At 45.9% G+C, this 17,692-nt stretch overlaps 1 protein-coding gene across 1 annotated transcript in view; it reads left to right on the top strand.

Moving 5' to 3' along the window:
* The window catches only part of LOC140398279 (eIF-2-alpha kinase GCN2-like), a 257,905-nt gene that overhangs the window by 162,689 nt on the left and 77,524 nt on the right, over positions 1–17,692 (top strand). Inside the window, 3 exon segments of the mRNA XM_072486762.1 lie at positions 33–108; positions 8,353–8,474; positions 14,698–14,747. Of these exon segments, the coding sequence (XP_072342863.1) occupies positions 33–108; positions 8,353–8,474; positions 14,698–14,747 (248 nt within the window).

Raw genomic sequence — 17,692 nt, 5'->3', positions numbered from 1 at the left:
AAACGTTAGCTGTGTTTTTTTTTCTTCTTCAGGGCAATTTTTCAGCACACCACGCCATGCTGCGGCATTTTGTGTTTGAGACTGTATGCCGGGTATTCACAAGGCATGGTGAGTAATAATACATTGCCTGACTCATCTGCTCGCTCTGCCTAGTGATCTACGCCACTTGTTTTCTGTTGTCTTTTCTGTAGCTATAATGAGTTGGTATAATGTTCAGAGCTCTGTTTAGAGTATTGCATACATTTCTGGTCGCTAAACAATGAAAAGCATTTAGAAAATGCAGCGAACATTTACAAGGATAATGCTACAGTGGGTATACAGATCAGGAAATAATTGACAGACTGGGTCTCTTTTCACTGGAACAAAGTTGGATGAAAAATGACAATAAGAGGCTTTCAAACAGTATTTACTAAACTATTTGCAACATGACTCATTTTAACAGAAAAATTATTGTGATCCCAGAAATCAAAACCAAAATAGCAATAAAGCAACTGTCATGGGAGAATACCTTTAAGAAATGGATGTGTAAGCAATGTACCTTTAAGAAAACAGTGACGTCAGAGAGTGGATGGATCTGGGCTTTAAGTCAGCCTTTTTGCAGGCAGTTTGAAAAGTGCCTGACTGGTTTTGCTGAGAGCAGTTTAAAAGTGCCTGGTTGTTTTGCTGTGAGCTGATTAAATGGAGAAAGCCAGTTTGAGACAGCAGCTTGAGAAGTTCTGGTTTGCTGTGAGTTTCTTGAAAGGAGAAAGCCAGTTTAAAAAGCAGTGGGTGGGTGTCTGTGTGTGTCCAGAGAGCTGCAAGAAGAAAGCAAGGTGCTGGAGCTGAAATCAACCAAGCTAATATATCTCTGTCATTCTACAGAAACTCTCAATCTCTCTGTTAACCTGTGCCAATTTTAAAGGATTAAGTCTATATGGATGTTGTTTGATCGGAACAGCATTTCCCACATCTACATCATGTATAGCCATTTTAGTACTTCCCAATTTATCTCTACAAACTTGCCCATGTGATATCAATAACTCTTTCAGGTCAGTTCATTTTTCCTCTGGAAGGTCTTGACAATACGCCCTCAACATTGTCTTTAATGTCTGATGCCACCTTTTTAAAAATAAATTTAGAGTATCCAATTCATTTTTCCAATTAAGGGGCAGTTTAGTGTGGCCAATCCACCTACCCTGCACATCTTTTGGATTGTGGGGGCGAAACCCACGCAAAATTGGGGAGAATGTGCAAACTCCACACGAACAGTGACCCGGGATTGAACCTGGGACCGTGGCGCCGTGAGGCAACCGTGCTAACCACTTGCGCCACCGTGCTGCCCTAGATGCCACCTTTCTAACGGTCCCTGCGATTCTGGATGGTACGCAGTTGATTTAAATTGTTTTATTCAGAAGCTATCCATAACTTCTTTGAATAACTTTGAAGTAAAATTTGATCCTTGATCCGATTGAATTTCTGTGGGTAGTCCATATCTAGTAAAGAATTTAAATACCTCCTCCACAATCCTTTTAGCTGTAATATTACTTACTGGAATGGGCTCTGGAAACCTAGTAGACACATCCATTACAGTCAAAAGATATTGATTCCCACTTTTTGTTTTAGGAAGCGGTCCGACACAATCGATTAGGACCCTTGTAAAACGTTCCTCAAATGCTGGAATGGGGATTAAGGGCGCTGGTTTTATCACTGCTTGAGGCGTCCCTATCACATGACATGTGTGACATGATTGACAAAATTTACCTACATCTTTATGTAGTCCAGGCCAATAAAAATGTTTCTGGATTTGAGCTTGAGTTTTCCTTATTCCCAAATGACCTCCCACTGGTACCTCACGTGCAACTCGCAACACCTCCTTTCGATACCCTACCGGCAATACTACTTGATGAACTTCTGCCCACTTTTCATCCGCCTGCATATGTACAGGTCTCCATTTTCTCATCAAGACATCATTTTTACGGTACTAACACTCTGGTATACTCTCAGATTCCTCCTCTGTATATGCTTTCTGATATATCCAGGTTTTTTTAACATCTTTCTGTTGTAACTCCGCCAATTTTCCTGAACTAAAAATATCCGCCTCATCCTCCACCTGTTCTTGTTCTTTTTCAACCATCTGATCAAAAATCATTTCTGATAATTGCACTTCAACTTCATCTTAACTCTTTGATTTCTCCTCTTGTCTTAACCTGTGACTTTGCGACCTTGTTACTACACAATCCGGAAAAATCCCAGGATATTCGTCCTTCAACACTTCAGTTGGCTGATTTCCCAATGGCTTATCAACCACAGTAGGCATCACTTCCACCTGCGATCCAGCTATATCATTACCCAAGATAAACTGTATTCCTGGACAAGATAGTTTATCTATTACTCCTACTACCACTTCACCACTCTTCACTGGACTTTCTAATCTTACCTTATATAATGGAACGCTACAACTCTCACCCTGAATTCCACATATCACCATCTTTTCTGGCAACATTCTTCCCAAACTACATAATTCCTCATCTCTTACCATTAAAGATTTACTAGCCCCTGTATCTCTTAAAATTGTGACTTCTTTACCTGCTCCTCCTGATACACATGAGTAAACTATACCCACACAAGTAAATTCTTTAAATACATCTGGCACCTTCTTAACAATTACTTCTTGAACAGGCTGTACAATTGTTTGCACCTCCTTCGCTTCCCTTGGGCTTTCCTTTACCACTCTAACAAACCCCACTGTCTTATCCTGTTTTACCACATCAGCCTTCCCAGTGCTTTTGTTCAACCACCAACACTGTGACTTTATATGGTCTAGTTTATTACAGTGAAAACATTTGAAACTTTTCATTTATTTTCCACCCTCCTGGATTTCTTTTTTAATCTGAGGCACACTCTCTTTATTGTCTCCCATCAGATCACCTTTACCTTTACCACTTGAGTATCATGTCCCCAGTTTCTATCCCTCACCGGCTGAAACTGATGTCGGAAACCAATCTTTGATTTATGAACTAATTCATAATCATCTGCCATTTGCGCTTCTAATCTCGCAGTTTTAACCCTCTGTTCTTCCACATGAGTTCTCACTACATCAGGAATTGAATTTTTAAACTCCTCCAAAAGTATAATTTCTCTGAGAACTTCATACGTTTGGTCTATTTTCAACACCCTTATCCACCTATCAAAATGACTCTGTTTGAGCCTTTCAAACTCCATGTATGTTTGACCAAATTCTTTCCTTAAATTTCTAAACCTTTGTCTGTAAGCTTCAGGCACTAGCTCATATGCACTTAAGATGGATTTCTTCACCTCCTCATACGTTCCAGATACCACCTCCGGTAGTGATGCAAACACTTCACTAGCTCTATCTACCAGCTTTGTTTGAATCAGTAACACCCACATGTCCTGTGGCCATTTCATTTGTTTATCTACCTTCTCAAATGAAATGAAAAAGAGTTCCACTTCCTTCTCGTCAAACCTTGGCAATGCTTGGACGTATTTAAATAGATTCCCATCAAGCCTTCGACTATGAAGCTTTTTCTCACTATCCTCATCACTATCATCCAACTGTACGTTTCCCTTTACGTCTGCCAATTTTAACTGATTGTCATGTTTCATGGTCACTTTCTGAAGTTCAATCCCTCTCTTTATCTGTTTCCCTGATCTGTATCTCCCTTTCTTTTTCTTTTTGTTCTGCTAGGGCTATTCTTTCTTTTCTCCTTTCTTCTCTCTCCTTTTCTTTTTCCTCTCTCTCTCTTTCTTTTTCCTCTCTCTCTCTTTCTCTTTCTTTTTCCTCTCTCTCACTCTCGTATGCAAGCCGCTTTAATTCTTTCTCATGTTCCATTTGTTTAATTTGCAACTGAATTTTTGCCATTTCCAATGAGTCAAACTCTATCTCAGGCAACCTTAAATGCTTAACCACCGCCATAATTACCTCATCTTTTCGCATTTTGTCAGGTAATATTAACTACAATGTTCTTGCCAAATCTAACAGTCTGCTTTTCGTCTCTGTCCGTAAGGTATCACATGTCATCGTGTCCACCCCCAAAAACTTCTGAGCCTCTGAAAGAGCCATTGTTCACAACACTCTCCCCACTTAAACTAAAATACCACACCGGAAAAACAACAATCCTTCACTGTCTATAAGTTCACAAAAGCCAATCCAATAGATAGACATTTATGCCCCTCGAGCCCCCAATTGTTATGGGCGAGGCGTTTTCAGAACCCCAAAATGTATCATGGAGTTCAACCAACCTCTCCCTTTAATGGATTTGTTGCTTTTCCTAGCACACGGCTTTTCCCCTAGGTGTGGGATTACAATTATGGACACGTGGGTTTTTAAACACAAAACACTTTATTCCATGAACTCAACTTAACATCTTAAATAAACATTGGATCTCTTAACACCCCTTACTTCAAAGATAACTCAGAAAATATTGCAACAGTAAATAACTCCTTAAAATGTTCCTTCAACTTCCAAGAGACTTAACACCTTTAAACAGTATCACATCGGGTTAAAGGATACATATATTTTCTGTAGAATGGCAGAGATGTCTTAACTTGGTTGATTTCAGCTCCAGCACCTTGCTTTCTTCTTGCAGCTCTCTGGACACACACAGACACACACCCACTGCTTTTTAAACTGGCTTTCTCCCTTCAAGCACTCACAGCAAACCAGAACTTCTCAAGCTGCGGTCTCAAACTGGCTTTCTCCTTTTAATCCGCTCACCGCAAAACAGCCAGGCACTTTTAAACTGCTCTCAGCAAAACCAGTCAGGCACTTTTCAAACTGCCTGCAAAAAGGCTGACTTAAAGCCCAGATCCATCCACTCTCTGACATCACTGTTTTCTTAAAGGTACATTGCTTACACATCCATTTCTTAAAGGTACTCTCCCATGACACAACATATTACCATTCAGCTTATAATTAATAAAGTTTATGTACTATAGATCAATATACAATATGTAAATGTGAAAATCTGTGTTTAAAGCACTTTGTAAAAATGTTATTTTCTGAAATTCATGTGGGTTTCACCAAAGTTCTGCATATTGCCTGATGATATGCAAGTTAGGTGAATTGGCCATGCTAAATTGTCCCTTAGTATTCCAAAAGTTAGGTGGGGTTACGAGCAAAGGGTAGAGGTGTGGGCTTAAGTTTGATGTTCTTTCGCAGGGCCGGTGCAGACTCAATGGGCCGAATGGCTTCCTCCTTCATTGTTGATTCTATGATAGAAAATTCAGTGAAGCCCCTCTCCCACACCCCACCCCCGCAGACACTTTATCATCAGTTACTGTCCACACAAACACGTGTGCACATCTCCCCACCCACCTTCCCAACCCCCATCTCCCCACTCACTCACTCAACTCCGCTCCTCTCATCTTCTCTTTTAGTCTAGTTGCTGGTACCTGTGAAGCACAGTCGCTATCCTGGGGTAAGGAACCTGCACACCGCAAACAGGTGTAGAAACAAAGTTTGAAGTACCACTAACCTTTCTGGCTCAGTCTCATGACCGCCTGTTTTTCCCCACACTCAATCAGTGATTGAATTACATTCGCAGCCTCTAGCTGTGCCAAGTGTGCATGCAAACATCCTGGGCCACCTTGAACATGCCACTCGAAGTTAAAAGAGTACTTTGAGCTCACCATCTGTTTGGTGGAATTGACACAGTGGATCCAGAGCTGTCCCACCAGAGCCTCCAGACTGGGTAATTTCTCTCCACAATCGCTATTGCTACTCGGACGAGGGGCAGCCCATGACGCCAAATGTGAAATGGGGTTGCAACCCACTGTTTGGAGCCTCTGCTTTAAAATTATAAAAGGTTTTGATAGATTGAGTATAGAAATAACGTTTCCTCTTGCAGAGCATAACTAGAGACCATTGGCATAAGATAGTAGTCAAGAAATTCATTGGAGAATTCAGAAGAAACCTCTTCACCCAGAGAATGGTGAGAATGTGGAACTTGGTACCACAAGGACCAAAGAGGCATTTTAGAGGAAGCTAGGCAAGGGAATACAGATCTATGATGGTAGTTTTAGATTAGGGAATATGGGAGGAGGCTCAAGTGGAACATAAACATCAGCATGGACTGGTGGAACCAGTGGCCTGTTCATCTGCCAAAAGTCCAATGTAATAATGGAGGTGAAGCAGAGCAAATGAGAGAAGCAATTGTCAGGGAATATCTAGGCAAAAGCGATCATAACGTAATGATGTTTCAAATAATAATTAAGACAAGCATAAATTAAAGCAAAGACTTGAGTAATAGATTAGAAAAATATAATTTAATTGAACAAGACAGAAGCTGGGAAGGTAGAAGGAGAAAACGACAGAGGTAGCTGCATTGGCAATATTTCAAAAGGTGATCAATAGAGTTTAGGAGACATCTTTTCCATTCATAAACAAGAACAAGCTAGCAAATAATGAAGCACAACGATAAATAAGAGAGAAGGGTAAGATTGAAACCAATTTAATTTGACTCAATTCTTATTAGTCCTCAGTTAGTATATTGAGCAAGATCTTCCAGCTATTCATGCTGCAGGACCTTCCGGTCCCGCTGACGACGCATCACTGCCGTGGGTTTCCCAGACCAGAAGATCCTGCCGCTAACCAATGGCCAGTCACCTCCCGCTGCCGAGAAACACGCTGCGGGGAGGCCAGAGAATCTCGTCCATTGTGTTCAATTCTGGCACCACGCTTCAGAGACGATATTAAAGCTTCAGAGTGAGTTTAGAAGAGATTAATTCGAATTATATCAAGGATGAAGGATTTCATTTATATGCGGCGAGGCTGGAGAAGCTGGACTTGTTTTCCTTGGAGCAGAAAAGGTTGAGGATATTTGGTAGTTAATTGTATTCAAAATCATGAATTGTTTGACAGAGTGATTGAAGAGAAACTGTTTCCAGTTGCAGAAGAGTCAGTAACCAGAAAGCACAGGTTTAAATTGGATGGCAAAAGAACCAAGGACGACATGGGGGAACCCCTTTTTAATTAAACAGCGAGTTGTTGTGACTTGGAATTCACTAGCTGAATGTGTGGTGGAGGCAAATGCAGTGCTGAGCTTACCAAGAGAATTCATAGAATCAACAGTGCAGAAGGAGGCCATTCAGCCATCGTGTCTGCACCGGCTCTTGGAAAGAGCACCCCACTTAAGCCCACTGCTCCACCCTATCCCAGTAACCCCACCTAACCTTTTTGGACACTAAGGGGAATTTATCATGGCCAATCCACCTAACCTGCACATCTCCACCTAACCTGCACATCATCATCCATCATTCTTCTGAGCTCCATCGAATACAATCCTAACCGACTCAATCTCTCCTCATATATACGTCGTGCCATCCCAGGAATCAGTCTGGTAAACCTTCGCTGCACTCCCTCTATAGCAAGAACATCCTTCCTCAAATAAGGAGACCAAAACTGCACACACTACTCCTGGTGTGGGCTCACCATCAGCAAAACATCCTTGCTCGCGTACTCGAATCCTCTCGCAATGAAGGCCAGCATACCATTTGCCTTCTTTATCACCTGCTTTATCTGCATGCTTACCTTCAGTGACTGGTATACAAGGACACCCAGGTCGCACAGCACATTCCCCTCTCCTAATTCATGGCCATTCAGTTAATAGTCTGTCTTCCCGTTTTTGCTATCAAAGTCGATAACCTCACATTTATCCAGATTACACTGCATCTGCCATTCATTTTGCCCACTCACTCAACTTGCCCAAATCACACTGAAGAATATCTGCACCCCCCCCACAGCGCACCCTCCATAATGTTTCATCATCTGAATCATTAAGATATATTGTTGTATAAATATGTGAAGGGAAAGGGTTGACAGAGTTAGGGAGAAAGAGCAGGGGATAGGGATTAATTGGATAGCTATCCAAAGAATTGGCAAAAACACGATGAGCTGAAAATGGCCTGCTTTCGTGATTCCATATAGTGAATTAGTCAACCCCTGGGATCAATATTCAAATGTACTTCATTATCCGACTGCTGGGATATTTGTTTCATCACCCAACCCCTGATGCTAACATTCTTTTTTAAAATTTTAATCCCCCCCCCCCCCCAATTAAGGGACAATTTAGCGTGGCCAATCCACCCACCCTGCACTTCTTTGTTTGGAGGGGGTGAGACCCATGCAGACATGGGGAGAATGTGCAAACTCCACACGGGCAGTGACCTGGGGCCAGGATCGAACCCGGGTCCTCGGCTTTGTGAGGCAGCAGTGCTACCCACTGTGCCACTGTGCTGCCCTTGACACTAGCATTCTAATGCACTGAAAAATCCGTCCCCTGGTTTCAGATATTTCTGTCACTGGTTGGAGGTACAAATCTCTGCTTTAAAGCTGATATTGTTGATCTTTTACAGGTGCCACTTGGTTGCACACTCCACTATTTATGCCAAAGAACAAGAAGTTGTATGACGGTAGTGAAGGAACCTATTTTATGGACCATAGTGGCATGCTGGTCATGCTGCCCCATGACCTCCGGGTAAGTTGTGTAATATGCGTTGACAGTATTGGTCACCCTGCATGTATGTCTTATAATTGGATTTGGATAGGGGCAGTACGGTGGCACAGTGGTTAGCAATGCTGCCTAACGGCACCGAGGTCCCAGGTTCAATCCCGGCTCTGGGTCACTGTCCGTGTAGAGCTTGCACATTCTGCCCGTGTTTGCGTGGGTTTTGCCCCCACAACCCAAAGATGTGCAGGGTAGGTGGATTGGCCATGCTAAATTGCCCCTTAATTGGAAAAAAATTGGGTACTCGAAATTTAAAAAGAGAATAACTGGATTTGGACGAGGCTGCTAAACAGCAGAAATACACTATTTTTGTCATGTCCTCCTGAACTGATAATGATTCAGTCCCGAGTGAGGTAAATGAAATTGTATTAATGAATGCTTTCCAGAGCCGTTCTTTAAATTATTATTATTTTTTTAAAATATATTTTATTGTAAATTTTTGGCCAACCATCACAGTACATTGTGTATCCTTTACACAGTAATATAACAGTATAAATAACAATGGCCTGTTTTATAAACAAAAAATAAATAATATCTAACAAAAAACGAAAACTAACTCTAAATGGCAACTGCCTTGTCTCAGATAACCACTCTCCAAAAATATGATTTGACAGTCCAATATACAATTAACTATAGCAACAACCTATACATATTATACATATATATTAACGGACCGGAGAGTCCTTCTGCCCCCCCCCCCCCCCCCCCCCCCGGGCTGCTGCTGCCTTCTTCTTCTTTTCCATTCCCTCTATCTTTCTGTGAGGTATTCGACGAACGGTTGCCACCGCCTGGTGAACCCTTGAGCCGATCCCCTTAGGACGAACTTAATCCGTTCCAGCTTTATAAACCCTGCCATGTCATTTATCCAGGTCTCCACCCCCGGGGGCTTGGCTTCCTTCCACATCAACAGTATCCTGCGCCGGGCTACTAGGGACGCAAAGGCCAAAACATCGGCCTCTCTCGCCTCCTGCACTCCCGGCTCTTCTGCAACCCCAAATATAGCCAACCCCCAGCTTGGTTCGACCCGGACCCCCACTACTTTTGAAAGCACCTTTGTCACCCCCACCCAAAACCCCTGTAGTGCCGGACATGACCAGAACATGTGGGTGTGATTTGCTGGGCTTCTCGAGCATCTCGCACACCTATCTTCCACCCAAAAAAATTTACTGAGCCGTGCTCCAGTCATATGTGCCGTGTGTAACACCTTAAAATGTATCAGGCTTAGCCTGGCACACGAGGACGATGAGTTTACCCTACTTAGGGCATCCGGCCACAGCCCCTCCTCAATCTCCTCCCCCAGCTCTTCTTCCCATTTCCCTTTCAGCTCATCTACCATAATCTCCCCCTCGTCCCTCATTTCCCTATATATATCTGACACCTTACCGTCCCCCACCCATGTCTTTGAGATCACTCTATCCTGCACCTCCTGCGTCGGGAGCTGCGGGAATTCCCTCACCTGTTGCCTCGCAAAAGCCCTTAGTTGCAGATACCGGAATGCATTCCCTTGGGGCAACCCATATTTCTCGGTCAGCGCTCCCAGACTTGCAAACTTCTCATCCACAAACAGATCTTTCAATTGTGTTACTCCTGCTCTTTGCCATATTCCAAATCCCCCATCCATTCTCCCCGGGGCAAACCTATGATTATTTCTTATCGGGGACCCCACCAAGGCTCCCGTCTTTCCCCTATGCCGTCTCCACTGTCCCCACATTTTCAAAGTCGCCACCACCACCGGGCTTGTGGTGTATTTCTTCGGTGAGAACGGCAATGGGGCCGTCACCATAGCTTGTAGGCTAGTCCCCCTACAGGACGCCCTCTACAGTCTCTTCCACGCCGCACCCTTCCCTTCTCCCATCCACTTACTCACCATTTGGCGGCCCAGTAGTACTCACTTAGGCTCGGTAGTGCCAGCCCCCCCCTATCCCTACTACGCTGTAAAAATCCCTTTCTCACTCTCGGGGTCTTCCCGGCCCACACAAAACTCATGATACTCTTTTCAATCCTTTTGAAAAAAGCCTTTGTGATCACCACCGGGAGGCACTGAAACACAAAGAGGAATCTCGGGAGGACTACCATTTTAACCGCCTGCACCCTCCCTGCCAATGACAGGGACACCATGTCCCATCTCTTGAAGTCCTCCTCCATTTGTTCCACCAACCGCGTTAAATTTAACCTATGCAATGTACCCCAATTCTTGGCTATCTGGATCCCCAAGTAACGAAAGTCCCTCGTTACCTTCCTCAACGGTGAATCCTCTATTTCTCTGCTCTGCTCCCCTGGATGCACCACAAACAACTCACTTTTCCCCATGTTCAGTTTATATCCTGAAAATTCTCCAAACTCCCGAAGTGTCCGCATTATCTCTGGCATCCCCTCCGCCGGGTCCGCTACATATAACAACAAATCATCCGCATACAGAGATACCCGGTGTTCTTCTCCGCCTCTGAGTACTCCCCTCCACTTCCTGGAACCCCTCAATGCTATTGCCAGGGGCTCAATCACCAGTGCAAACAATAATGGGGACAGAGGGCATCCCTGCCTTGTCCCTCTATGGAGCCGAAAGTATGCAGATCCCCGTCCATTCGTGACCACACTCGCCATCGGGGCCCTATACAACAGCTGTACCCATCTAACATACTCATCTCCAAAACCAAATCTCCTCAGCACCTCCCACAAATAATCCCACTCCACTCTATCAAATGCTTTCTCGGCATCCATCGCCACCACTATCTCCGCTTCCCCCTCTGGTGGGGGCATCATCATTACCCCTAGCAGCCTCCGTATATTCGTATTCAGCTGTCTCCCCTTCACAAACCCAGTTTGGTCCTCGTGGACCACCCCCAGGACACAGTCCTCTATCCTCATTGCCATTACCTTGGCCAGAATCTTAGCGTCTACATTTAGGAGGGAAATAGGTCTATAGGACCCGCATTGCAGCGGGTCCTTTTCCTTCTTTAGGAGAAGCGATATCGTTGCCTCAGACATAGTCGGGGGCAGCTGCCCCCTTTCCTTTGCCTCATTAAAGGTCCTCATCAGTAGCGGGGCGAGCAAGTCCACATATTTCCTATAAAATTCAACTGGAAATCCATCCGGTCCCGGAGCCTTCCCCGCCTGCATGCTCATAATTCCTTTCACTACTTCCTCTATTTCGATCTGTGCTCCCAGTCCCACCCTCTCCTGCTCCTCCACCTTAGGAAATTCCAGCTGGTCCAGAAAGCCCATCATTCTCTCTCTCCCATCCGGGGGTTGAGCTTCGTATAATCTTTTATAAAATGCCTTGAACACTCCATTCACTCTCTCCGCTCCCCGCTCCATCTCTCCTTCCTCATCCCTCACTCCCCCTATTTCCCTCGCTGCTCCCCTTTTCCTCAATTGGTGGGCCAGTAACCTGCTCGCCTTCTCCCCATATTCGTACTGTACACCCTGTGCCTTCCTCCACTGTGCCTCTGCAGTACCCGTTGTCAGCAAGTCAAATTCTACGTGTAGCCTTTGCCCCTCCCTGTACAGTCCCTCCTCCGGTGCCTCCGCATATTGCCTGTCCACCCTCAGAAGTTCTTGCAGCAACCGCTCCCGTTCCCGACTCTCCTGCTTTCCTTTATGTGCCCTTATTGATATCAGCTCCCCTCTAACCACTGCCTTCAGCGCCTCCCAGACCACTCCCATCTGGACCTCCCCATTATCATTGAGTTCCAAGTACTTTTCAATGCACCCCCTCACCCTTAGACACCCCCCCTCATCTGCCATTAGTCCCATGTCCATTCTCCAGGGTGGGCGCCCTTCTGTTTCCTCCCCCATCTCTACAAGTCCACCCAGTGTGGAGCGTGATCGGAAATGGCTATAGCCGTATACTCCGTTCCCCTCACCTTCGGAATCAACGCCCTTCCCAAAACTAAAAGTCTATTCGCGAATAGACTTTGTGGACATAGGAGAAAAACGAAAACTCCTTTCTCCTAGGTCTGCTAAATCTCCACGGGTCTACTCCTCCCATCTGCTCCATAAAATCTTTAAGCACCTTGGCTGCTGCCGGCCTCCTTCCAGTCCTGGACCTCGCCCTGTCCAGCCCTGGTTCCAACACCGTATTGAAATCTCCCCCCATTACCAACTTTCCCACCTCTAGGTCCGGGATGCGTCCTAGCATACGCCTCATAAAATTGGCATCATCCCAGTTCGGGGCATATACGTTTACCAAAACCACCGTCTCCCCCTGTAATTTGCCACTCACCATCACGTATCTGCCCCCGCTATCCGCCACTATAGTCTTTGCCTCAAACATTACCCGCTTCCCCACTAATATAGCCACCCCCCTGTTTTTCGCATCTAGCCCCGAATGAAACACCTGCCCCACCCATCCTTTGCGTAGTCTAACCTGGTCTATCAGTTTCAAGTGCGTCTCCTGTAACATAACCACGTCTGCCTTAAGTTTCTTAAGGTGTGCGAGTACCCTTGCCCTTTTTATCGGCCCGTTCAGCCCTCTCACATTCCACGTGATCAGCCGGGTTGGGGGGCTTTTTACCCCCCCCCCCTTGTCGATTAGCCATCCCCTTTTTCCAGCTCCTCCCCCGGTTCCCACGCAGCTGTGTCCCCCGTCCACCCCACCCCATACCAGCTCCCCCCTCTCCCCAGCAGCAGCAACCCAATAATCCCCCCCCCCCCCCGCTAGATCCCCCACTAGCGTAGTTACACCCCCCCATGTTGCTCCCAGAAGTCAGCAAACTCTGGCCGACCTCGGCTTCCCCCCGTGACCTCGGCTCGCACCGTGCAACGCCCCCTCCTTCCTGCTTCCCTATTCCCGCCATGATTATCATAGCGCGGGAACCAAGCCCGCGCTTCCCCCTTGGCCCCGCCCCCAATGGCCAGCGCCCCATCTCCTCCACCTCCTTTCCTCCCCCCACCACCACCTGTGGAAGAGAGAAAAGTTACCACATCGCAGGATTAATAACATAAAACTCCTCTTTCCCCCCTTTTTACCCCCCTCTTCGCCCCCCATACTCGCCCCACCACTTTGTTTCAAACGTTCTTTTTAATAACCCGATCATTCCAATTTTTCTTCCACGATAAAAGTCCACGCCTCATCCGCCGTCTCAAAGTAGTGGTGCCTCCCTTGGTATGTGACCCACAGTCTTGCCGGTTGCAGCATCCCGAATTTTATCTTCTTTTTGTGAAGCACCGCCTTGGCCCGATTAAAGCTCGCCCTCCTTCTCGCCACCTCCGCACTCCAGTCTTGGTATACGCGGATCACCGCGTTCTCCCACTTACTCCTCCGAGTTTTCTTTGCCCATCTAAGGACCATCTCTCTATCCTTAAAACGGAGGAATCTCACCACTATGGCTCTAGGAATTTCTCCTGCTCTCGGTCCTCGCGCCATCACTCGGTATGCTCCCTCCACCTCCAGCGGGCCCGCCGGGGCCTCCGCTCCCATTAACGAGTGCAGCATGGTGCTCACATATGCCCCGACGTCCGCTCCCTCCGCACCTTCAGGAAGACCAAGAATCCTTAAGTTATTCCTCCTCGCGTTGTTCTCCAGCACCTCCAGTCTTTCCACACATCGTTTATGGTGTGCCTCGTGCATCTCCGTCTTCACCACCAGGCCCTGTATGTCGTCCTCATTCTCGGCAGCCTTTGCCTTCACGACCCGAAGCTCCCGCTCCTGGGTCTTTTGCTCATCCTTTAGCCCTTCGATCGCCTGTAATATCGGGGCCAACAGCTCTTTCTTCATTTCCTTTTTGAGTTCTTCCACACAGCATTTCAAGAACCCTTGTTGTTCAGGGCCCCATGTTAAACTGCCACCTTCCGACGCCATATTGGTTTTTGCTTGCCTTCCTTGCCGCTGCACTAAGGGATCCGCTGCAATCCGGCCACTTTCCCCTCCTTTTTCCATCCGTATCCAGGGGGGATTCCCTTCTGGTTTACCGCACAGCGTTTTTAGCCGTTAAAATTGCCGTTGGGGCTCCTATTAAGAGCCCAAAAGTCCGTTCCACCGGGAGCTGCCGAAACGTGCGACTTAGCTGGTCATCGCCGCACCCGGAAGTCAAAATTATTTTGTTTTTATGCAACCAGCTGTTTTTCAAATGATTCACTTTCAAAAAGGCTTTTTAAAAAAATTAATAGTTATTTACTTTTAAATTCTGAAATTTAGCTATCCCAAAGTCAAGTCAGTGTTGTGTATACATCTCTTTTTCATCCTTTTCTGTAGGTGCCATTTGCAAGGTTTGTGGCAAGAAGCAACATCACCAGTTTAAAAAGGTGAGCAGATACAGTCACTGGCTGCTCTAATGGCACAGTTGGTGAAGGTGTTGTCCTCCTGAGGTGTGAAGGCCAAGTTAGTTTCACAGTTTGTGCTGGGTTGACTGACCTTGGTCTTGGTGACATACTTGGCCTATGTCCCATTAAATGAAGGAGAGGTGAAACCGTCCAGTGTTTGCGCTGCTGATCACTATCCAGTAATCCATGCTTGAAAGTGCCTATGTGATGAGCAGGTCAAGTGGAGATATGATCAGGCTGAGTTGTGATGAGTTAAATTGTTAAATGATCTTCTGGAATATATTGTCTGGGCTCATTTAGTGAGTGTGTCCGGTGATACAGGGAGTTTCATTGGGTGGGATGCGATGCCAGAAGGCGTGGGCGAGGGCAGAGGGGAGTGTGTCTTTAGACGAGTGGGGAGAAAACAATCAAAGTATCTTGTTGGATCGGAGCTACGTAAACACCGGGCTGTGGACTGAATTCCAGTGCTGGGATAGCACCCGATGATGAATTTGTCAAATGTCTATTTTTGGTTAATTGGCTTTTCTCTCGCTAACTGGTGGGTTGGATTACATCTGATGCAGGCAGATGTCATTCATATCTGAGTGAGAAGTGAACCATGTATCAAATCCATAATGCAGTGAACCAGTGGGATATGTGCCTGCTATTTGTCTCACCAAGAGTTCTAGCGAGGGAAGAGAGGGCATTAGGTCAATTGAAGATGCTATTACCCTGTCTTGTAGAGGATTAACCAATGTCTCGATCCAGCTCACTCGGCCACACAGGAATCTAGATGCTGTGTAGATCAACAAAAATAAGAACCTGCAATGAAGATGATTTTAGTTTCATGGCAGGATAGCTCCTTTGGATCAGAGTTTGAACAAATCCTTGGATTGATGGGATGGAAGTTCTCTTGCTTTAAGGATATGGTGAAAAATAAGTTTGTGCTGTCCACATTATTTGATTCGGCCTGCTACTTAATAGACATAAGAAAACATTGCTATAGCTCAGTTTGGCAAAAATTGACATTAAATTGGGAATCTTGGAGGCCATGGCTACGACATGGAAGCTGTATCTCTTAAAGCAGAATGATGTTCCGGGAGGCAAGGTAGCACTGTGGTTAGCACATTTGCTTCACACTCCAGGATGTCAGGCTCGATTCCTGGCTTGGGTCACTGTCTGTGCGGAGTCTGCACATCCTCCCCGTGTGTGCGTGGGTTTCCTCCGGGTGCTCTGGTTTCCTCCCACAATCCAAAGATGTGCCGGTTAGGTAGATTGGCCATGCTAAATTGCCCTTGGGTGCCAAAAAAGGTGAGGTGGGGTAACTGACTTACAGGGTTAGGGTGGAGGTATGGGCTTAACTAGGATGCTCTTTCCTAGGACTGGTGCAGACTTGATGGGTTGAATGGCCTCCTTCTGCACTGTAAATTCTATGATGTTGGTCTGAGATTAAAGTAAGGCGAAATTATGGGATGGAGCATCAAATGTGCTGAATCTGACCAAGGGAGCTTAATGAGAAATCTTTATTTCTAACTATCCTGGGTGTGTTTGATGAAATATTGTTCTATATCTAATATGTAGCAGAACTGGCTATGTGCTTGATGGAGCTTTATTTTGTAGCTAACCCATTCTGTATCTTAACTGGGAGGAAAGGATAGGGAAAGTTAGAAGGAGCTTTACACGTGTTTAATATTCACACACCAAGTGGTGACCCTCAATTTTGTTTTAAAACCTTTTTTCCTGATTTCCTCTGCTCTCACCACTGAAAGCAGTTGCGAGGAATGGTGGATTTGCCAGCAAGATTGAGATCAGCTGCTTCTGCCACTTGTCTCCTTACCCCCAGCCCACTAAGCCCCCCTTCCATCTCTCCACATACTCTCTCCGAGCTCAACCTGTACAAGAAATCCAGCGCTGATGTCCTCTTGATTCTTATTCCCACTAAAGTTTTGACTGCACAACTTTCCTTCCTGGCTTTGATGGAAGATAACATTATTAACAATGTTCTCTCCTCAGTCTCTGTCCCTCTTTCCTTCCAATGTGCTGTCATCACCCCTTTCCACAAAAAGCCAATTCTTGGTGGCTTTGTCCTTGTAAATGCCAGATCTCAGGGCAGCACAGTGGCGCAGTGGGTTAGCCCTGCTGCCTCATGGCGCCGAGGTCCCAGGTTCGATCCCGGCTCTGGGTCACTGACTGTGTGGAGTTTGCACATTCTCCCCGTCTTTGCGTGGGTTTCATCCCCACAACCCAAAGATGTGCAGGGTAGATGGATTGAACACGCTAAATTGCCCCTTAACTGGAAAAAAATGAATTGGGTACACTAAATTTATTTAAAAAAAAGTAAATGCCAGATTTCCAACCTCCCTTTCCACTCCAAAGTCATTGAACATGCTGTCACTTACCAAATTTGTCCCCATCTTCTTGTAACTCTGTTTGAATCCTTTGAAACAGGCTTCTACACCTGCCACAATACTGAAACAGCTCTTAACATAGCTACCGTGGGGCAGCACGGTAGCCTTGTGGATAGCACAATTGCTTCACAGCTCCAGGGTCCCAGGTTCGATTCTGGCTTGGGTCACGGTCTGTGCGGAGTCTGCACATCCTCCCCGTGTGTGCGTGGGTTTCCTCCGGGTGCTCCGGTTTCCTCCCACTGTCCAAAGATGTGCGGGTTAGGTGGATTGGCCAAGATAAATTGCCCTTAGTGTCCAAAATTGGCCTTAGTGTTGGGTGGGGTTACTGGGTTATGGGGATAGGGTGGCGGTGTTGACCTTGGGTAGGGTGCTCTTTCCAAGAGCCGGTGCAGACTCGATGGGCTGAATGGCCTCCTTCTGCTCTGTAAATTCTATGATAGGATGCCATTTGTTACTTTGATATTATGGCCAAGGCAGACTTTTTGTCCTTGTTCTTGACCTTGAAACAAGGTTTGCTAGTGTCACATGGGAGGGTTTAAA

This window comes from Scyliorhinus torazame, chromosome 2, assembly GCF_047496885.1.
Source record: "Scyliorhinus torazame isolate Kashiwa2021f chromosome 2, sScyTor2.1, whole genome shotgun sequence".
NCBI lineage: Eukaryota > Metazoa > Chordata > Chondrichthyes > Carcharhiniformes > Scyliorhinidae > Scyliorhinus > Scyliorhinus torazame.
This window is presented reverse-complemented; position numbering and strand designations above follow the sequence as displayed.